General features: G+C 37.7%; 1 protein-coding gene and 1 long non-coding RNA gene across 2 annotated transcripts in view; one reads left to right on the top strand and one right to left on the bottom strand.

Moving 5' to 3' along the window:
* The window catches only part of LOC133250984 (uncharacterized), a 301,920-nt gene that overhangs the window by 181,780 nt on the left and 96,895 nt on the right, over positions 1-23,245 (bottom strand). The gene's annotated exons all lie outside the window — the stretch shown is intronic.
* CCDC192 (coiled-coil domain containing 192) overlaps positions 20,544-23,245 on the top strand; it is a 222,190-nt gene continuing 219,488 nt past the window's right edge. Inside the window, exon 1 of the mRNA XM_061422909.1 lies at positions 20,544-20,612. Within this exon, the coding sequence (XP_061278893.1) occupies positions 20,593-20,612 (20 nt within the window). The 5' untranslated portion in view covers positions 20,544-20,592. The remainder of the gene's footprint in view (positions 20,613-23,245) is intronic.

Raw genomic sequence — 23,245 nt, 5'->3', positions numbered from 1 at the left:
ACTATGTTCCCAATGCTGGGGGCCCAGTTCGATTCCTGGTCAGGGAACTAGATCCCACATGACACCAACAAAGAGCTTGCATGCGTCAACTAAAGGTCCTTTGCACAGCCAAATACAGAAATAATAATTTTTTAAAAAAGAGGGTTTTCCTGGTGCCTCCGTGGTTAAGGATCTGCCTACCAGTGCAGGAGACACATGTTCAATCCCTCGTCTAGGAAGATCTTACATGCAGTAAAGCAATTAAGCCCATGTGCCACAACTACTGAGCCTGTGCGCTAGAGCCCAGGAGCTGCAACTACTGAAGCCTGAATGCCCTAGAGCCTGTGATTTGCAACAAGGGAAGCCCTGCAATGGGAAGCCTGTGCACCAGAACTAGAATAGCCCCAGCTCACTGCAACTAGAGAAAAGCCCGCACAGCAACAAAGACCCAGCACAGCCAAAGACAGAAAGCAAATAAATGACAAGAATTTTTTTCAAGCATCTTATAAACTCCCTAACCAGCATTATTTTTGTAAACACTTTTAGAAACTTTTAAAATAATTCATGAATATGTTTAAAAGTTAAAAGAGCAATAGAATTTTCTAAATACATGCCTGTTCTAAATTTTGATTTAAAATAATAGCATTTTCTAAATACACACCTATTCTAAATTTTGATTTAAAATATGTATTTGCTTTTTAACTTCTGGCCAAGAAAATGCTTGTGATTTGTATTGAAAGAGGCAGCACAATGACTTATACTTTTCAAAGGTAACTGCCTTATGGGAGACTCTATGAGAGAAGAGCTTTCTTTGTGGCTCAGATGGTATAGAATCTGCCCATGATACGGGAGACCCAGGTTCGATCCCTGGGCCAGGAAGATCCCCTGGAGAAGGGAATGGTAACCCACTCCAGTATTCTTTTCTGGAGAATTCCACGGATAGAAGAACCTGACGGGCTACAATCCATAGGGTTGCAAAGGGTCGGACACGACTAAGCAACTAACACTTTCTTTAACAGAAGAAATGATGCTCAGAAAGTCAGGCTCACTATTGCCTGAATCAAGAGGTTTGTTTTATATTAGCACTTAGAAGATATACACTAGCAGTGACCAAAGATGGTGGCGTTCACTGGATATTATCTGACTTTGAGTGGATGGACAGAAAGAAACAAAACTGCTGAGAAGCAGAGGCAAGTAAACATTTGTGCCAGAAATAAACACGCTTACCATCATAACATCACCCCCACTTATCTGCTTTGGTTGATAAATAGCCATTCTATTTACTCTTCCCAGGAATATGACATTTGTAGGATAATATTTTCCTTTAGATAGCTTTCAGTAGGATGTGAAAGAGGGTACAGACAAACATACCAGGTATCTATCTAATAACTCTTTGGATAATTTAATATAGCCCTATCCAGCATTCTTCATGGCCAGAGGCTGTCCCTTGACAAAGCTACAGTATTATCAGCATCTCTGTTCTTGCCACTATGCTGTATTCTGCTAATGTCTGTGGTGCTTTGCTGGCCCGGGAGACTGTGCTGAATATTAGGAATGACTCAATGCTCCATATTCCTTTTGACAAATGAAATACAGTCCTGGAGGGAAGAACAGACCATTTTCTGTTCCATCTTCTGAGCCAGCATTGAAAGCATGGTGCACAGAATCCCAATTACATTTCTTTTTCCTTTGATAGAAATGGCACATAAATCGCCAATCTCCCTTCTAAAATTCAAAAGTAATCCAACAATTAAAATGTATCTCTGTTTAGAAAATATTAGAGCCTAGTTGCTCAGCTTTTTTTACTTCAAAGCTGAACAATGTAGTTTTCAAACAGCGTTCTCTTTAGAGGAGATTTTTGTAAGCTTGCTTTGATTCTTTGCCTTTGATTCTTTGAATGCTCAGTTGGTTCCTGGTAGGGTTATTTTAGTTTGTTTAGTAAAGCTCACATTAGGATTTTTTCAGTGTAGGTAAAAAGTTCTAGTTAATTAAATCACATCAATCAATTGCATCCATCTCAATTACTTTTTGAGATGCGATATACTAATAACTGTTCCTTTTAAAAATGACATTAAATGGGTCATGAGTGAAGGCTAAACCACTTGAAACATGACTAAGTGAGGAAAATTTACCACTGGAAGGGGTTTAAAGATAGAGGGATTTTTCTTCATAAATACCAGTTAGGTTCTTTGGTGGAGAGTATTAACATATCAAGTTACAGAAGCCTAATTCACATGGGGTGGGGGTGTTCTGAATTTCTCATCCAATTTGAATGGAAACACAGGTAACTTTTATCACCCAGGTCTTCACTTTTGCCAAAAGTGAAAGAAAATCCATTTTCTCACATGGGAGAAAACCACAGTGTAAGTCAGGAAAAAGAAAAAAGTAGCTGAATAATCATTTTCCATTGTGTAAGTTGTTATGAGATTCTCTGTTTTTATAATAGACACCACATAACATAAAATGAATGGAAGAGAAATTGCCAAGGATCTCAGAAAATGTAAAATGAAAAAAGCCACTTAAAAACTTGCCTAATGTATCTCTCAGGACTGAAGGAACTATAACTATTTTAGGTCTGCCCTTCTGATCCCACTTTCCTTCTAGTGAGTCAACAGAATTCAATAATCAAATGCTTCGAAGGATGGCGAAAGGTCTGACATAATTCACAAGGAAATGATTGGAATTACTGCTAGGGGAAGGCAGAAACTTTAGGTGCATCTTTGTTGAGTCTAGATTTGATTCAAAACCAGAGGAAAGTCATACAAGCATCAAGCAAAGAAGACAACTGAATGTTTGTCCTTCCTATAGAGACAGTTCAGTTCAGTTCCTCAGTTGAGTCCGACTCTTTGTGACCCCATGGACTGCAGTCCGCCAGGCCTCCCTGTCCATCACCAACTCCAAAAGCTTGCTCAAACTCATGTCCATTGAGTCGGTGATGCTAGTCAACCATCTCATCCTCTGTCGTGCCCTTCTCCTCCTGCCTTAAATCTTTCCTAGCATCAGGATCTTCTCAAATAAGCAGTTCTTCACATCAGGTGGCCAAAGTATTGGAGTTTCAGCTTCAGCATCAGTCCTTCTGATGAATATTCAGGACTGACTTCTTTTAGGATGGACTGGTTGGATCTCCTTGCAGTCCAAGGGACTCTCAAGAGTCTTCTCCAACACCACAGTTCAAAAGCATCAATTCTTCGGCGCTCAACTTTCTTTATTGTCAAATTCTCACATCCATACATGACTCCTGGAAAAACCATAGCTTTGACTAGACAGACCTTTTTTGGCAGAGTAATGCTCTGCTTTTTAATATATTGTCTAGGTTTGTCATAACTTTTCTTCCAAGGAGCAAGTGTCTTTTAATTTCATGGCTGCAGTCACCATCTGCAGTGATTTCAGAGACCAAAAAAATAAAGTTATCCACTGTTTCCCCATGTATTTGCCATGAAGTGATGGGACCAGATGCCATGATCTTAGTTTTCTGAATGTTGACTTTTAAGCCAAATTTTCCCTCTCCTCTTTCACTGTCATTAAGAGGCTCTTTAGTTCTTCTTCACTTTCTGCCATAAGGGTTGTGTCATCTACATATCTGAGGTTATTGATATTTCTCCTGGCAATCTTGATTTCAACTTGTGTTTTATCCAGCCCAGCTATTTGCATGATGTACTCTGCATATAAGTTAAATAAACAGGGTGACAGTATACAGCCTTGACATACTCCTTTCCTGATTTGGAAGCAGTCTATTGTTCCATGTCCAGTTCTAACTGTTGCTTCCTGACCTGCATACAGATTTCTCAGGAGGCAGGTAAGGTGGCCTGGTATTTACATCTCTTTAAGAACTTTCCAGTTTGTTGTGATCCACACAGTCCAAGGCTTTGGCATAGTCAATAAAGCAGAAATAGATGCTTTTCTAGAACTCTCTTGCTTTTTCCATGATCCAACGGATGTTGGCAATTTGATCTCTGGCTCCTCTGCCTTTTCTTAATCCAGCTTGAACATCTGGAAGTTCAGAGTTCATGTACTATTGAAGCCTGGCTTAGAGAATTTTGAGCATTACTTTGCTAATGTGTGAGATGAACGCACTTGTGTGGTAGTTTGAACATTCTTTGGCATTGCCTTTCTTTGGGATTGGAATGAAAACTGACATTTTTCAGTCCTGTGGCCACTGCTGAGTTTTCCAAATTTGCTGACATATTGAGTGCAGCACTTTCACAATATCACCTTTTAGGATTTGAAATAGCTCAACTGGAATTCCATCACCTCCACTAGATTTGTCCTCAGTGATGTTTCCTAACGCCCACTTGACTTTGCATTCCAGGATGTCTAGCTCAAGCTGAGTAATCACACCACCGTAGTTATACGGGTCATGAAGATCTTTTTTGAATAGTTCTGTGCCACATCTTCTTAATATCTTCTGCTTCTGTTAGGTTCATACCATTTCTTTTATTGTGCCCATCTTTTCATGAAATGTTGGTATCTCTAATTTTCTTGAAGAGATCTCTAGTCTTTCCCATTTTGTTATTTTCCTCTATTTCTTTGCATTGATCACTGAGGAAGGCTTTCTTATCTCTCCTTGCTATTCTTTGGAACTCTTCATTCAAATGGGTATATCTTTCCTTTTCTCCTTTGCCTTTAGTTTCTCTTCTTTTCTCAACTATTTGTAAGGCCTCCTCAGACAACCATTTTTCCTACAGAGACAATGGTAGTTATATTAGGCTTCCAGAAGGTCTCAAAGCAAGTTTCTGGATTTTATCTACCATAAATTCCCTTCCTGAGACTCCTTGAGAAACCCACATTCAAGGACAAAGTGCTATGTAAAAAGATTTAATTAGGGACCCAGGAGGTGGCAAAGATTTAGCATTATGCAATCAAATTAAATATTCTTCTGAAGCTTTCTGTTTTCTCAACAACTTAGCAAAGTTACTCAGAATATAATAAATCCAATGGAGAATAAAACCAAGCGATTAATCAATAGTGGCAAACTCTATGACCTTTTCAGAGGGTACTTGGTTTTCCATTTTTGCTTGAATCCATTCCAAGAAGAACTAACTTCAGAAATAACATGGAAAATTATTTGATCCAGTGTCAAAAATTCAGGATTTGGTTAGAAAGGATAAAATTGTGCCTTTATGTCTGAGGATTTAGGGAGTACTATTTCAGTGAGTTCTTTACCTTTAAAAGAGTCCACTGTGGACTAGCTTCCCAGGTGGCTCAGTGATGGGGGAATTTGCCTGCCAAGCAGGAGACATGGGTTCAATCCCTGGTTTGGGAAGATCCCTTGGAGTAGGAAATGGTAACCCACTCCAGTATTCTTGCCTGGGAAACCCCATGGACAGAGTAGCCTGATGGGCTACAGTCCCCAGGGTTGCAAAAGAGTCAGATATGACTTAGTAGCTATAGTGAACTAACTGGGAAAGCACTGAGATCTCTGGTTCTAGCTTCATTCATTAATTTGTTTATTCATTCATTTACTCACTTCCATCACTCATTCCTTCCACAAATACATGTTAGAAATTACTATGCACAAGTAGTAAAGTAATGCTCAAAATTCTCCAAGCGAGGCTTCAGCAATACGTGAACCGTGAACTTCCTGATGTTCAAGCTGGTTTTAGAAAAGGTAAAGGAACCAGAGATCAAATTGCCAACATCTGCTGGATCATGGAAAAAGCAAGAGAGTTCCAGAAAAACATCTATTTCTGTTTTATTGACTATGCCAAAGCCTTGGACTGTGTGGATCACAATAAACTGTGGAAAATCCTGAAAGAGATGGGAATACCAGACCACCTAATCTGCCTCTTGAGAAATTTGTATGTAGGTCAGGAAGCAATAGTTAGAACTGGACATGGAACAACAGACTGGTTCCAAATAGGAAAAGGAGTTCGTCAAGGCTGTATATTGTCACCCTGTTTATTTAACTTATATGCAGAGTACATCATGAGAAATGCTGGACTGGAAGAAACACAAACTGGAATCAAGATTGCCAGGAGAAATATCAATGGCCTCAGATATGCAGATGACACAACCCTCATGGCAGAAAGTGAAGAGGAACTAAAAAAGCCTCTTGATGAAAGTGAAAGAGGAGAGTGAAAAAGTTGGCTTAAAGCTCAACATTCAGAAAATGAAGATCATGGCATCCGGTCCCACTACTTCATGGGAAATAGATGGGGAAACAGTGGAAACAGTGTCAGACTTTATTTTTCTGGGCTCCAAAATCACTACAGATGGTGACTGCAGCCATGAAATTAAAAGATGCTTACTCCTTGGAAGGAAAGTTATGACCAACCTAGATAGCATATTCAAAAGCAGAGACATTACTTTGCCAACAAAGGTTCGTCTAGTCAAGGCTATGGTTTTTCCTGTGGTCATGTATGGATGTGAGAGTTGGACTGTGAAGAAGGCTGAGCGCCAAAGAATTGATGCTTTTGAACTGTGGTGTTGGAGAAGACTCTTGAGAGTCCCTTGGACTGCAAGGAGATCCAACCAGTCCATTCTGAAGGAGATCAGCCCTGGGATTTCTTTGGAAGGAATGATGCTAAAGCTGAAACTCCAGTACTTTGGCCACCTCATGTGAAGAGTTGACTCATTGGAAAAGACTCTGATGCTGGAAGGGATTGGGGGCAGGAGGAGAAGGGGACGACAGAGGATGAGATGGCTGGATGGCATCACTGACTCGATGGACGTGGGTTTGGGTGAACTCCGGGAGTTGGTGATGGACAGGGAGGCTGTCGTGCTGCGATTCATGGAGTCGCAGAGAGTCGGACAGGACTGAGCGACTGATCTCTAGGCACTATGCTAGGCACTGGTGATACTCTATCAATCAAACTCAGCCTTTGTCCTTCAAAGCAAGAAGAAAACATGTTACCAAATGATGGCTATGCTATAAACTTCTTTAAAGGAACTTGATATTATGATGGGAGACCTCACCTATTCCGGGAACCAATGGAAGGCCTCCTTGAAGAAACAAGGTTTAAGCTGAGATCTGAAGGATGAGTAAGAAGATTTCACTATGTGAAGAAGAGGGAAGAGCATTCCAGGCAGAGGGACTAACATATACAAAAGCCTTGGGCAGGAAAGAGCATGATGCTCTGGGAAAGTTAAAGAAAGCCTAATGTGATTGGAAGCAGCAGCAACCCTAAGAGTTTGATTCTTGGTTTCTAAAGACTATGTTTCAGTAACCAAAACCAGGACTCCCTGGGAAAATGGCCAATTCCAGGACTGGAGAGGGAAAGAACAAGATGAGCTCAAATACCTTGCTGTCAGAAAGTAACAAAGTGCTCAAAGAATAGAGAGGACTTGTCAAAATAACACTAAAGCAAAGCCAGCTTTAAGAAGGTTAAGTATTGAAATAAATAATGATAGTAGTATATTATAAAACAGTGAATTAAAATAGAAAATTACGAACCCATATCGATATATTTACTATACACAAATAAATTTCAAGTTTGGTAAGAAATGAGATATTTACATAGTCTCAAATTACTTTCCTACAAAATATTTTTTAATTACAAAGGGAAAAAGAATACTTCACAATGGAAGATCTTGGCAGACACCATGATCAAAATTAACTGAAGGTAGCAGGAGAAGGGGACGACAGAGGATGGGATGGTTGGAAGGCATCACTGACCCAATAGACATGAATTTGAGCAAGCTCCAGGACATGGTAAAGGACAGGGAAGCCTAACATGCTGCAGTCCATGGGGTCACAAAGAGTCAGACATGACTGAGCGACTGAACAACAACAACAGTAATCATAAAAATAGAAAAGTGAAAGTGGAAGTCCCTCAGTTGTGTCCGACTCTTTGTGATCCCATGGACTATACAGCCCATGGAATTCTCTAGGTCATAATACTGGATTGGGCAGCCTTTCCCTTCTCCAGGAGATCTTCACAACCAGGGATTGAACCCAGGTCTCCTGCACTGTGGGCAGATTCTTTACTAGCTGAGCCACAAGGGAAGCCCATAAAAATAGAAATTGTATGTTATTTGATAGTAATCAATGAGAAGGAAAAAAATATCATTTCTCTGATATGCACAACCATCATGAAGAAAAACCAGACCAATCCAAATTCAATGATATTTTCCAAAATAATTGGCCTGTTATCTTCAAGTTTCAAGAAGAAAAAGGCAAGGCAAGGATGAAAAAATGTTTCAGGTTTAAGGAGACTAAAGAGAAGTGATAGCTAAGCACAATATATAACTCTAAATTGGATATTTGACCCTAAAGGATATTATTTCGATACTTCATAAAAGTTAAATAGGATTTGAGAGATGAATTTCATGTGAAGATTTTGATGGTTGTATTGTACGTATGTCGGTGAATGCTCTGCTTTGAAAGAGTTCATGTGATTAGGTTAGACCACCCAGATGACTTCTCTATCTTAAGATCAACCAATTAGTAACCTTAACTGTATCTTCAAAATCCCTTTTGTATAAAACAACACAATCATGCGGTGTAACACCAGGAGCCAAACATTGTGGGGGTCACTTTAGAGTTCTGCCTGTCCCAAGATGGAAGAGAGAAATGTACAATAATTGAGTCTTCTGCCAGACAATATATGTAAAGAACTGAAGGAGGTGAAAATCTGCTTCTCAGATTCATGAATTTGGGGTTGGGAAATTCTGGATTACGATCTTTGAGACATCTTCAGCAGTGAAATTCTTTGATTTGTCTTTATTAGGCAATAACAGCAGCCACAGTATGTTTCCGATTTACTTAGCTTAAGGTCTGGCATATAGTAGAGGCTCAGTAATGTTGGATATGAAGAATAAATGCTGAGTGAAGGATCAGCTATGGCAACCAAAGATTTATTTCCTCATCTAAGTAATCAAAATCTTCGGTGCCAGTCTCTCAGTGAGTTATTTTTCCAGAGTAATCAGGTTAAGGAGAAATCTGATAGTTAATTTCCGGTTCCATTTTGATTGATGATATTTGTGTGTATATAGAATTCCAGAGGTGTTTTTCTTTCAAAAATACAGTTTGCCAAGAAGACTTAGAACATATTCATTTAGCAACAGAAGTAGCTAATATATTCAGACTGAAAGGATCTTACCATGCTGTGTTGTTACAGTTAACATGTATTATGATGAAAGTTTAAAACTTTATTATATAGGGATAGAGGAGGAAATTATGTTCAAGAATATTTTGGAAATAATTTTACTACTTTTTGTCATTATACAGTGTAAATATGCCCAAAGCAAAAAAAAAAAATACAGAAGAGTATGAAAAATAAAATAAAGATTACCTGTAATCCCACAGTTCAAAGATAACCACTACTAATATTTTGATGGTATCTTTTCAGATTTATTTCCTCTGCAACTATGGGTAAAACATACCAGCATATATAATATATATATACACAGTTCTATATAGATAATTCTATATGGAGTTATTTTTAATAGCTGCAATATGTTTTATCATGTGGTTCTAGTAACATTTTATTTATCCAATCCTTTTTGATGGCTATTTAAACAATCTATAATTTTTCTAGAAGTGTACATACCACCAAAATAAATATCCTGGTGTATAAATCCTTATACTTTGGCTTAATTATTTCTGTATAGTAAGTACCTAGAACTACTATTGATAATTTGATATGCAAATCTTTATATTACCAGACTGCCACCAGAAATGTTTAACCCTATAAACAGATTGTAAAGTACTGGTTTATCCTTACCCAAAATGGGTATTATTAAATATTTAATATTTTCAAATTTGGCATATGAAAAGTAATATATTGTTTTAATTTGCTTTTTTAGTATACTGTTTTACATTTTATTTTTTCTTCTGAGTTTTAAACAGTATTTTAAGATGAGGTTGTTTGAATGGCTCTTAGGTCTTGTTTCTTCTTACTTTTTTGTCCAAAAGTGTATTTCTTACCCCTTATAAATATTGAAATCCTTATTTAAATAAGTTCTAGAAGGCTGTGTTAGTATGACAGGCAGCCTCTAGGATGGCCCCCAATGGTCCCAGCCACCTGGTATTCATAACACCCTGAAATCCCCTCCCCCACTGAGTGTGCACTGTCCTTGTGAGTCCCCCTTTTGTATCTCCAAGAGAATATAGTAAAGGAGATGGGATGTCATTTCCAAGATCAGGTTATAAAACTCTGTGACTTCTACTTGTGAGCAGATTCTCCTATTGCTGTCTCAACTGCATACTTTGAAGAAATAAAATAAGCTGCCATGCTGGAGAGCCCACCTGACAAGGGACCTTGACGAGGCTCTAGCCAAGATCCAGCAAGGAACTGATCCTCAGTCCATAAGCCCATGAGGAGGTGGATGCTACCAACAGCCATGCAGACTTGCGTGCATCTATCCCCAGCTGCATCTTCAGATGAGACCCTAGGCCTGCCTGACATCCTGATCACAGCCCTGCTTGTAGCCATTTTATTGTACTATACTGTCTTGCAATGAAATGCCCTCTGTGGCATATTCTATCCCCAAAGTTTACAACAGAGCCTTTCGAATATACAGAATTGTGTCTTTAACATACTATATTTTATAGTACAGAGATCCAATGTTTATTTTGAGATTCCAGTATAAATGGGTTATCATATACTATATGGCAGTAAGTAGATTTTAGAACAGCCAAAAGGAAATTTGACCTCAGGATTATTTATCTTTGACACAGAAAGTTGACAACAGCTCTAGTATTTGTGCTTGTTATTTTTGTTCAAGATCTTATCGGCTACTTACTCAACACTTTACTCTTCAATTAGCAGTGGCATTCTTAAGAATACTCCTCTGCTTTGACTTCCCAGTAAAGATTGGAAATTCTATGCCAATTTACTTACATGTACTTGTATTTATATAGATTTGAGCATCTGCTTATATATGTCCAGACTTGTTTAGATTCTGTGAAAGATAAATAAAATAAATATCTTCCTTGTTGACCCTGGGATGCATTTTTCCTTAGAAAATGTTTAGTGTGGAGAGCTCGGTATTGTACAAAGGCACATTCATTCTGCTTATGGAGATCAGAGGATACTTCTGTTGCCTCCTCTAGAATAATGTTTGCCACTTAGCATTTCTGTGTTACTGTGAGGAAAGTGTTCAAAAACTTAAGAGCATTTTGCTAATGTAAGTCATTTGTCTAAGAATGTCTCATTTGGCTCCCTGCTTACGAGGCATGGCCAGAGATCCACAAATTGTCATTTAGGGGAATATGGAAGGCCTCTCTTCCCTTCCTACCTTGCCTCTGCCTCCTTGGCTTTGCCTTTATCCCTTTAAATCCCACTTCAGGAGAGTCCTCTGATAGAGATGAGGGTAACATGACTTACTTCCACTCATTTAAATGTTTATTATTATGATAGAGGAAAAATTTAATAATTCCTTATAGAGATTCTATTTACACATTCACTAAGGAAAGATTTTCACAGAATGAGTAATTCAACAGTGCACAAAATATGTCTATGTTCTTATCTATCAAGTCTTCCCTTCTCATACAAAGGAAGGTGACAACATCAGAGTTAGATGTACACTAAATAGGCTGGAGAGAAAGGCCAGAATAGAGGAATGAAGGAGAAGGGGAAGCCTACCACCTCACTTGTAATTTTACCCTGGTCGAGTTATCTTTGAGTGACCACTGCACATTCTGTTTTAAACAAAACTGAGTAGTTTCTTCCCCTTCTGCCCAAAGTCAGAGTTTGTTTTCTTATTATCAGCTTTTACTGTATGAATTTGATCAGTTAAGAGAAGTCAAGAAATCTATGTTAAAAGTTCAGAGTTCCCAACCTTGGCAATTCACAAGAAATAAAATTCATGATGCCTCCCATAAAAGAGTTGAGAGGCTGTTTTACTTGCAGACTTCAGTTTATAAGTACAAAGGGAAAGATTGTTGTCAATGGAAAGTTCATATACATCTAAGCAAGAAGATGAGAACTGATCCACTAGAAACAGCTCTAGTACTATTCAGAGAGCACTTAAATAATTAGGTGGTAATTCAACATAGGACTTTCCAGGTGGCTCAGTGGTAAAGAATCTGCCTGCCAAGCAGGAGAGGCAGGTTCAATCCCTAGGTTGGGAAGATTCCCTGGAGAAGGAAATGGCAACCCACTCCAGTATTCTTGCCTGGGAAATCCCATAGACAGAGGAGCCTGGCATGCTATAGTCCATGGGGTTGCAAAAGAGAAAGACACAACTTAGCAACTAAAATGAAATTCAACCTACGAGAAAACCTTACATCATTTTCTCCAAGGAATGATTAGTATCTCAGGATGACACTTCCTCAGGGTTCCACCTCTACCTTCTGCATTTGGTGACTTTCAAAATGACCAGATAAGCCATACAGTGTGACAGAGAGACAGGACAGGATTTGGAATCAGAACATTTGGAGTCTACTCAGTATTTCTAGCTATGTGAGCAAATCATCACATTTCTTTAAACCTCAGTTTCCTCATCAGCAACAATCTCATCAAGTTGTTAAGAAGTTCATTGAAATAAAAAGGGTGGGATATGTTGTTCTACACATTACACTCATGATTTTTATTGCTATAGGTGTGTATAAATTCCAGAACATTCCAAGAGAAGCAGCATGACTTATTCAAACACAGATGTTATGACAGTAACATAATTGCCACTCATAAGCAGCATGAAAGATTCAAGTCTTCATTCTGTTCTGTTAGGATCCATCCAAAGATATGCCTGGAACAAAAGATCCCTGGGAAGTTTTCTCAGTAGACATAAAAAGATGTCTTTGAGGTTCATTATGTATATTTTTAAAATGAAAATAATTCAACTAAAATAATTTCTTCTAAAAGTATATATATTTTAAATTCTACCACACACACACAAAGTAAGTCTAGCCAGCCATTTATATAAATTACAATCCTTTCTGATGACAAGAGTTTTAAGAGAAACCAATCCTTAAGTTGCCATGCCTTTTTGCATTCAATAGAAAGTGGAGGCGAAAAAAAAAAAAAAAAACAACTGAAGTTGGAGATTATGCTAACTAATTTTTGTTCTTGAAAAGATGTGAGGCACTGAGATGGCAGGAAGGGAAAACTTTTTCAGTTTCCAGAAGTACCTGTAGTTGCTAGGCCTTTGATTAAATATTCAGCGGATGAATTTGAGTACTCTACTTCATGACTTAAAAATATCCATGGTAACATTTTTGACCAACCTAGACAGCATAGTAAGAAGCAGAGATATTACTTTGCCAACAAAGGTCTGTCTAGTCAAAGCTATGGTTTTTCCAGGAGTCATGTATGGATGTGAGAGTTGGACTATAAAGAAAGCTGAGTGCCAAAGAATTGATGCTTTTGAACTGTGGTGTTGGAGTAGACTCTTGAGAGTTCCTTGGACTGCAAGGAGATCCAAACAGTCCATCCTAAAGAAAATCAGTCCTAACAGTCTTATGGACTCTGTGGGAGAGGGAGAGGGTGGGAAGATTTGGGAGAATGGCATTGAAACATGTAAAATATCATGTAAGAAACGAGTTGCCAGTCCAGGTTCGATGCACGATACTGGATGCTTGGGGCTAGTGCACTGGGACGACCCAGAGGGATGGTATGGGGAGGGAGGAGGGAGGAGGGTTCAGGATGGGGAACACATGTATACCTGTGGCGGATTCATTTTGATATTTGGCAAAACTAATACAATTATGTAAAGTTTAAAAATAAAATAAAATTTAAAAAAAAAAAGAAAATGAAAAAAAAAAAATCTGAATCTCCAGAACCACTGAACACACACTGGACACCGCTGTCCATTCCCAATGACTAAAATTTAAGTTAGAACCGTCTAACAGAAAAGGGGATTAAAAAGAATACATCAACTGAATATGGCTCAAGTTGTCAACTACAGCCATTCATTGTTAAACCAGATATAGAAAGCTTGCTGAGATTTCAGATAATTTCATCTCTCTCACTGATCTGAAATAATTATCATAATTATCAACTTTTAAATATTCTGTTTTATTTGCATTATTGTTTTAAACTTTGATAAATCTTTTAAAAACATACTTTCTAGTGAAGACCTAAAATTGTCCAATTTTTTATTAATAGAAACATTGTTCTGTGTAATTGCAGATATTCCTGTGACTTTAAATGACATAATGATGGTGTCTCCCTGTTGTTTTAGTGGAAATTGTGGCCAAAAATTAGTAGAAACTTTCTCCCTCTTGGGTCTATAATTATATAGTAGGTTCTTTTTATAATCAGGGAGTGAAATGTTCAGAACTTAGAGACAGATATCAGCTTGAGAGATTTTTCAACAAAACCTCCATTTGCCACTAGACAGAATGTAGCAACCAGCTATGACCCACTCGAATTTCTCTGAATTTCAATGATGAAGATTTTCTGCTTCAGGTTTCAAAAGTCTGAGCAGCACTGGAGAACATGCTACCCGATCAATCACCCAGCCCCTAGCTATCTTGCAAGGAGGTGGATAAATGAGTTCACTAGCAATTAAGCTAATAGACACAAGCTTATAAGTCCTTTCTTCTATGGGTGACCTTCCTTCATTTATATCCAATGACAACAGTGATATCACTTGGGATGTAGAGATGGCTGATTCTCTAATGAGCTATTATAAAGTGGCAATCATGCAACAATGTTCATGACATAATAAAAAATATATAAGGAAACTGAAAAAAAAAAAAAAAGAAAATCAGTCCTAAATATTCATTGGAAGGACTGATGCTGAAACTGAAACTCCAATACTTTGGCCACCTGATGCAAAGAGCTGACTCATTTGAAAAGACCCTGATGCTGGGAAAGATTGAAGGTGGGAGTAGAAAGGGATGACAGAGGATGAGATGGTTGGATGGCATCTCTGACCCGATGGACATGAGTTTGAACAAGCTCCAGGAGTTGGTAACGAACAGGGAGGCCTGGCATGCTACAGTCCATGGGGTCGCAAAGAGGCAGACATGACTGAGCAACTGAACTGAACCAAAATGAACATTTTGAGTGGTGATGGGCTGTAGAAAATACATATAGCACAGTGATGAAAAATATGAATTTTAGTAACAAAAAGACATGTATATGAATTTCAGGCTCTCTAATTCCTAGCCATGAGATCTTGGGTACATTACTTAACTTTCCCAAGTCTTACTTTCTTTATATGGGAAACAGCAATAACAACAATCACCACCACAGTGTTAAAATGAATAATGTAAATAGTATATATGTTTAAAGATAAGTTTTAAAAGATATAAAAGGTCTTGAAGACGTACACTGTAACTACTAGTTAGCCTTTAAAATTTCATTTCTGAAGTTGTCAATTAAATGGAGAAACGTTATTTTAAGGAGCGAGTGTCAGCCTAAGATAACCTGTAGTATCATCTCATTTGTGCTTTTGATCTCCTTTGCATCTCCAACTTCAACTAAGGGAGTCTGATTGTTTATTTTTATTTCATAAGCAAAATTCATGAGACCTCAATGTGAGATTTATGTTTGCTTTTTTCAAAAATTGTCATTAGGTAAATCAAGAGACAAGTGAGAGCGGTTCCCATAGTTGTAACTGAGCAACACCTCCACTGGCAGGAGTTTTGTTTGGTTGTTGCTCTGCTGAATCTGCCACGTGTGAAATGACAGGAGGATCATTCATGAAATTCAATCTACCCACAGAAAGCAGCCAAACATGACAGCTTATTTTGGGAACCACTCTATCATGAGGACACATTTGTTCTTGTAGCAGCCTCAGAAAGCCTGCCTTTTATTAAACCGTGTCTTGATTAAAGGAACAGCTGACGTCTACTACCTAGAGAATGGTTTTCTCTTGACAAAGTTGCCTTATCATCAACACATATTTTATTGTTGAATATTTGCTTATTGCCGGTTTCCAGCAGCACAGATTGAAAGATGGCTCCTGGAAGGCTGAGCACAGTCATCTCATTAATTACAAATAGAAAATTCTTAAATAGTGCACATGACATTTTAATCTTATAAAATGTATAAAACAATACACTTCTGAAAAAGCAGACATGGGAGTGGAACTGCTAGTTCTCTACTCTTTTTAAGTTTCAGACTTGTGGTATAGTTCACCAAAATTTATTTAGTAGTTAAAATTTAGAAATCAATTTAGAAGTTACTACATTTTTACCAGAGTCTTTAGGTGAAAGCAGAGTGACATTTGTTAAGGCACTTAATTGTGCTTTTTATTTCTCTTGAATTATTTTCTTAATTTATATTTTCTACCTGTAATATAATAAATTAACTATAATCTCTACCCAATCTTGGGATTTACAGTTCATGTAACTTCTTTTACTAATGCAACTCCAAATGGCCAAAATAATCCCCTGAATGATGAATAATAAGTGTGATACCTTGAAAGTGGGAAGGTAGCTCCATTTTACCAGTTTCTAGGACTTCACACTCTGTTTCATTTATTTTAGATTCAGTAAGCATCTCACAAACTGGTTCATAAAATAATAATAAAGGCTTATCGGGACAAATAATAATTCACTGGTTGAGGAGTGTCTGGTAGATTGTGAGCATTTTTTCTCCCTGGGTGGTATAGGTTGAGTGTTCTTAAAATTTAGAACACTGACAAAATTGCTTGCCTTTTTAAGTTACTCTATTTAAACTTTTTGCCTTATTTTTGAGCTGCCACACATAAACCAGTCCAAGATCAAATTTCTTTTCTTCAGATTGCAGTTAATAATTAATTTCTTCCCTAAAATTAAAACAATAAATACAACATTCTCAATGCTTTTTAGTTGTTTCCGAGTAACTGATTTTTGAATAATTTCTGTATGTTTTCTGTGAAACACAAATACTGTCCTGTGCTGAAAAGGGCAAATAGATTCTAAGAGGAATTGTTTCTCTACCACATTGATAGCTTATGATGATGAATGCTTCTAGAATGGCAAAACATCCCCTGCTTTGAATGAGTACAGATGGTGCCAACTGTCTTTCCTATTTGTCATTTACTTTCAACTCACATTCACATTAAGTTCCAAAGTGTTGTTTTCTTGGTGAAGGATAATGATGAAGACGTGACTTCCAGGTTAAAGAGGTGACTTGTCAGTCATATTCAGATTCTCATAGTTGGAGCTGAGACCTCTTTCCTGCTACTCAGTGGCCTGATGTTAGTCTTTTTGTAAGGGAAATGTGTGTACTTCTCTCATATTGCTGTCTCTCCTGTCTTTATTCCAACTCTGAATCCTCTGATCTCTCCTTCAGTGTTCTAGGCACTTCAGGGAGAGTATAGAAGCCTCTCAAATCCTTGTCCACTGTACAAGTAACACACACACACACTTTCAGTGCCTCGAAGTGCCTGGTACAGACTGAGTATTCAATCAAGTGAACAAATTCAATGAACGGTAGAAAAAGTGAAGGAATAATAATGAAATGAACTATGAAGGAAGATTGAAGGGAATATGAAGGAAGATTTTATGAATTTTTGACATCATCAAGATGTTTTGTTGCTGTTTCTATGAGAGTAAAGATGCAGTTTTATCATTCTTGGAATAGAGAGATTAAAATGAATGTCTTAAGTTAAATAAACATATCATTAGACAAAATCATTTCAAAATAATTTCTAATCTATAGCTACAAAATGACTGGTAGTTTTATGAATATAGTAGGGTTAGTGAGTACAGTGTATTTTAAATAGAAGTATTGTATTCTGAGGATAAATGATATATAAATTACTATAGGGCTACTGTTTATAGTTTTATCTAAAAGAGTGATTCTCAAATTATATTTGAGATAAAAATATTAAGTGTTCTTATCCTTTAATTTTTTGTTTCCCTTGCTGGTATATGCCTCAGTGAGGAAGAAAACACAAAAATAGAGAAGTAATGACCTTAAGGATTATAATAGTAAATTAATCTTACTGAATATTTTCTTGTCTAGATAACATAAAAAATATGTAAATCACTTATATGGCAACCTCCTATATTAATAAGATATCATTGTTATTTCTAATATAAAATAACCAAATAAGAAATGCATATGCAAATTATATAAAGATTATGTGCAAATATATGCCTGCATTGGATGGTTAAAGCCTCCCAAATATATTTCATCCTTCCTCACTATGTAGTAGCCATGGGATTTGAATGGCATTGATATCCCACCCTTAGTCCTAAAAGGTGGGTTCTCCCAGATCCTTTCCTGTTGCCACAATAGTTGGTTTGACAGTGGACATATATTTCAGATTTAAGTTAATCACATTTTCCAAGTCAGTGCAACTCAGCTACTTAGGATCACTCAATTAGAACAAAACAGATGACTTTTGTCTAAGATTAGGGAAAGCAACCCTCTTTCTCTATCTGTAGCCATGAACAGTCACCTGGAATCACATTTACTACTGGCAGCCATTCTATACCCACGAGGAAAGTAAGTCATCAGAAGAAGCCAATGCTGGTAATAGAAGATGGCAAGATGGAAAGATACTGTGTTCTGATACCATCTCTGGTTAACCTTGAAGTACTTTTAATCTCTGAGTACTTCTACTCTCATGAGCCAGCAAACTCCTTTATGAGTTAACTGCTATGAGTTGCCTTTTCTGTAACTTGTAACCAAAAGTATCCTTCACAATAAAATATCCATCAAAACATGTTCATTTATTTGGCTGTGAGCTATGAAAAAAATCCTAGCAGAGAAGATGATTTTTCTGAGAAACAACTTCTTAAGATTCCCTACTGTCACCTACTTGGGTTTTACTTATTTGAGTCTAGATTCTTTATTGGAAGTATAAAAAAAAATTAGAGATGAAAATATAATATTTAAATAAATTATATTTTACAGCTAACCTACAAGAAATTTTAATAGAGATACAATTAGAGACTCTAAATAGATTCAATAGAACCTAGTGTAGCAAAGTATTTGGGAAAACAGGAAAAATATTTTAAAATATATTAACCCAAAAGAGAAATTTCTTGGAACCATTGCTGTTTTTACCTATGTCTAACTCCAATATCTTACACTGTGATAGGAACATACATGATAACAAATGTTTTTAAATAAATGAGTGATTTACTCTCAAGAAATAAATAACTATAAAAGAAGTTTGTCAATCATAGAAGGAACACAAATATGTCCTCAACAAGACAGTATAACAGTTAAAAGAAAGCAAAATCATGAACGAGGACTGGGCTGTACGTTGAACAATTGGGTTTCCTGAATAAAAATCAACAGGAAATAGAAAAATTGAAGTGCATGAATTAGAGTTGGGTTCGAAGCAACAGAAACCAATCTGGGCTAAGAAAAGAAAAATGGAACTAACTGGCAGTCTATCGGGGCTCATGACATCAGCAGAGTTTGCAGTTAGGGTTGGTTACGAATGGACAGCAACCAAGGCCATTCCAGAGACTAAGAAGCAGGGCTCGTAATAGGGAAAGTTTAGGTCAGGATGCGGCTATGTAAGGGCGATGACAAAGTGAAGGTTGTTTGTGGCCTGCATGAAAGCCGTTCCAGTGGATACTATGAATAGTTGGAGAAGACTGAAGAGAGATGGAAAAATAAGCAACTTTTTGGATGAATTTTTCTGTGAAGGGGAGCACAGAAAGACATGAGGCCGGACAGGTTTTAATGCTGCTACTTAGCGTGTTTCTACGACAATGGGATAGGACTGAACTGGCCGGAACACTTCTTTGCGAACATCCCTAGGCTGCTCTTTCCCACCCTTTGTGTTTCAGTTCTATGCTGTTTCCTGTTCCTAGTTGTACATTCTTGTTTTATTCTTTCTATAGAACTTGTTTCTATCTGAAATTATCTTCTGTAATTTTTTTTATTGACCCTACCAACTAAAGTATGAAATTTATGAGGGTAGCAACTTTGTCTTGCTTTTTATCACTATATCACCAGCATCTAGAAAAGTCCCTGTCATGTAGCAGAGCCTCAATAAGTACTTGTGGAAAAAAATAAATGAGCATATGGATAACTAGAACTTCAAATGCTTATTTTATTTTTATATCACTTGTTTGAGATTCTAAGTCCCAGGATCCAGTTGATGAATAGCCAAGTTCAGATGCTATGCAGTTCTTTGTCTATATAGTATTTGTCCTTTCTTGGGTTATATGGTGAGTGCTGAGTACATGAATTTATTGTCTCTCTAAAACTGAACACAAGGGACAGAGACAATTCTTATAGGGGCATTAAGAGACTATTTGGGATTCCTAATATGACAAATGTTCATGTAATATAGAATTGTGAGGAAGGAAAAAGAATATCAACTTTCTTCCATTAAAAAAGCCAGAGATGAAAAGTTGACATTCCTGCTCATCAGCTAACAGCTTTTAATTTTATTCCTGTTTTCTGAGCAAAGACTTTAGGACCAAGGGGTAGGCAAGCCTCTCTGCTCACCCAGATAAACAACCCTCTTCATTAAAGCATGCTGGAAGCCTGGAGATAATTAGACCCACTGTGTCAAGCAATCAGCAACACAGGGAAGGGGTCACAAAAAACAATGACAAGAGAGCTGGCTAATTCTTGAGAGAAACACAAGGAAAGCTGCTGCAATCAATTAAAAGATGTTTGGGTTGTTAACAGTTCATGGACTGAGGACAAGAAGAGGGGTACTTCTTGTGCCCCTTGTCCTCCCCCAGGTCAGACTCACCCCAACTCCCAGCCACGGGCACTGACACGTTAGGTCTATTACGATGAAAACACAGTTAAACTCCCTAGGTCAACTCTGTGAAAAAGTGGTCATTAGTCTCCACAGAATTGTGCCTCCATGGGAGGAATATCTATGAGGTACTTCTGCTTGTTTTTATTCATTTATTCTTTCTTTTGGTGCTTGGGATTTGTTAAGCTAGGACACCCTTTGGAACATCCAACACTTTCTTCATTTACTCTTTTTCTAATAGAACATTCATGGCCATTAGAATGACAGCCTTGATAAAATGATCAGTTCCAAGGGAATGGGGACCAGTATTGATTTCATTTATGCCTCACACCATGCTTAGTGCACAATGGGTCTTCAACGTTTGGTGAATTAGTGAATTGAAAGTGAGTGGACAGATGAAAGCCAAAGGGCTCTTTCCCTGCAGCTTTGTCTTCTCTCCTCAGCCATTCTAATTCATTGTAATCTACTATCTGTTCCGTCTTGCTCTCTGCTCACTGTATGTTTCTTCTTCTACCTTCTTTTCTGGTCTTATTTCTTATCTTATTTCTTCTCTGACCTAAGTTTAACAAGAAATCTTGATAAGTATTAGGAAGAGAGCACATAAATTATGTATACTCCTTAGGATTTTTCTTTGTTATATATACATATATGATTTCTGATTCTAAAATAAGATATACTCCTGACAGACAAGTAAGTTTTCAGATTATGCAAAGTGGTCTTTAAGAGCCCTGATGAGCTTATGATTTTTTTTTTTTTAATTTAAAATGCTGTTCATGGAGGAAGTGCCAATGATTTATATTTATTTCTAGAAATTTTTAAAATACCCCATTTCCTTTAGTCTAGAGGGAAATTTTGTAGTTTTTCCTCAAGATTTAGTCCATCTTTTAAAAATTAGTTCATTTCAATGACTTTCATTAATAAGTTTTTTTCCTTCAACTTAACCACAAAAGGATAGAATCATTTATTTCATTATTTAGCCTGTTCAGTCAAAAATTCTGTAGACTAATATGTCTTCAATAAACCTGCTAGTTTCTTTACCACTTCCTTCGGAAATCCTTCCCTGTAGCATTCTGATGGAGATCAGCCCTGGGATTTCTTTGGAAGGAATGATGTTAAAGCTGAAACTCAAGTACTTTGGCCACCTCATGCGAAGAGTTGACTCATTGGAAAAGACTCTGATGCTGGGAGGGATTGGGGGCAGGAGGAAAAGGGGACGACAGAGGATGAGATGGCTGGATGGCATCACTGACTTGATGGACGTGAGTCTGAGTGAACTGCGGGAGTTGGTGATGGACAGGGAGGCCTGGCGTGCTGCGATTCATGGGGTCGCAAAGAGTAGGACACGACTGAGCAACTGAACTGAACTGAACTGAAAAGTGGAAAGGTCACTTTGTTTTTCAAGGACTTTTTGAAAGTCTGTTTTTGTACCAGCCATATCTCCTCACCTCTTTTTGATCATGAGATGTAAGATAAGATTAATAAGCATTATAAATAATTAGTGCTTACACTGCCTTTCACCAGCCATTACTGAGATTACCTTCCTTTCAAAAACTGGTATGAACCAACCACGCAGTGAATATCTGCACATTCCTCTAAAAGGCAGTAAAGTGTAATCCACTCTGTGGGTTTTTTAATAAGATGGGCTAGGGAAACAGAACAGAATGTTAAAGCTGGAAGGGTGACAGAAACAACTCAAGTTGAGTCTTTTATATAAAAAAAAAAAGTCATAAAGAGGTAAGATGATTTTCTGAATTTCACACAGACTGCTAACTAGAGGCAAGGCCAATACCCCAGTTTTTATCTTTCCACATCCACCTAATTAGTGTTGATTTTTCCTCCTACAACACCAACTGCTCACAGGTTCATAACTTTAGTTGTAGCATTTACTTGTTTTTACCAGGGATCTGGGTGACAAAGTTCTGTTGGAGAAGTAAATGCTTATTATACTCTTTAGTTGATAAGCTACCACTGATTTCACATTACTTTGCAAACAAAGGTCCGTCTCAAAGCTATGGTTTTTCCAGTGGTCATGTATGGATGTGAGAGCTGGACTATAAAGAAAGTTGAGCACTGAAGAATTGATGCTTTTGAACTGTGATGTTGGAGAAGACTCTTGAGAGTCCCTTGGACTGCAAGGAGATCCAAACAGTCCATCCTAAAGGAGATCAGTCCTGGGTGTTCATTGGAAGGACTGATGCTGAAGCTGAAACTCTTAATACTTTGGCCACCTGATACGAAGAATTGACTCATTTGAAAAGACCCTGATGCTAGGAAAATTGAAGGCAGGAGGAGAAGGGGATGACAGAGGATGAGATGGTTGGATGGCATCTCCAACCTGATGGACATGAATTTGAGCAAGCTCTTGGAGTTGGTGAAAAACAGGGATGCCTAGTATGATGCAGTCCATGGGGTCACAAAGGGTCAGACACGACTGAGCGACTGAACTGAACTGATTTCACTACTCTTGCAGTTATCTGGTCTACATGCTCCATCCCTAGAAATAAACTGTGATTAGAAAAATTTCTCTCCTACCAATCTAATTTATTTTGGATGCACTGTGTGATTAGGTTTGTGTGAGCCCAGAAAATAAGAGTTCAAAGCCCAGGAGTGATTCTGTCTGTAGACTGCAAAGGTCCTATATGTACTTCCTGCCAGGGCAGGAAATGGAGTGAATGCAAGTTGTTCTGGGTCCACAAATGCATCCAGGGAGAGATGTAGCAACTGGCTGGAGAAAGTGGCTGTGTTTTTCCAACAAACAACA

This window comes from Bos javanicus, chromosome 7 (genome assembly GCF_032452875.1).
Source record: "Bos javanicus breed banteng chromosome 7, ARS-OSU_banteng_1.0, whole genome shotgun sequence".
Lineage (NCBI taxonomy): Eukaryota > Metazoa > Chordata > Mammalia > Artiodactyla > Bovidae > Bos > Bos javanicus.
The sequence above is the reverse complement of the archived record's forward strand: the minus strand, read 5'-3'. Positions and strand labels throughout refer to the sequence as shown.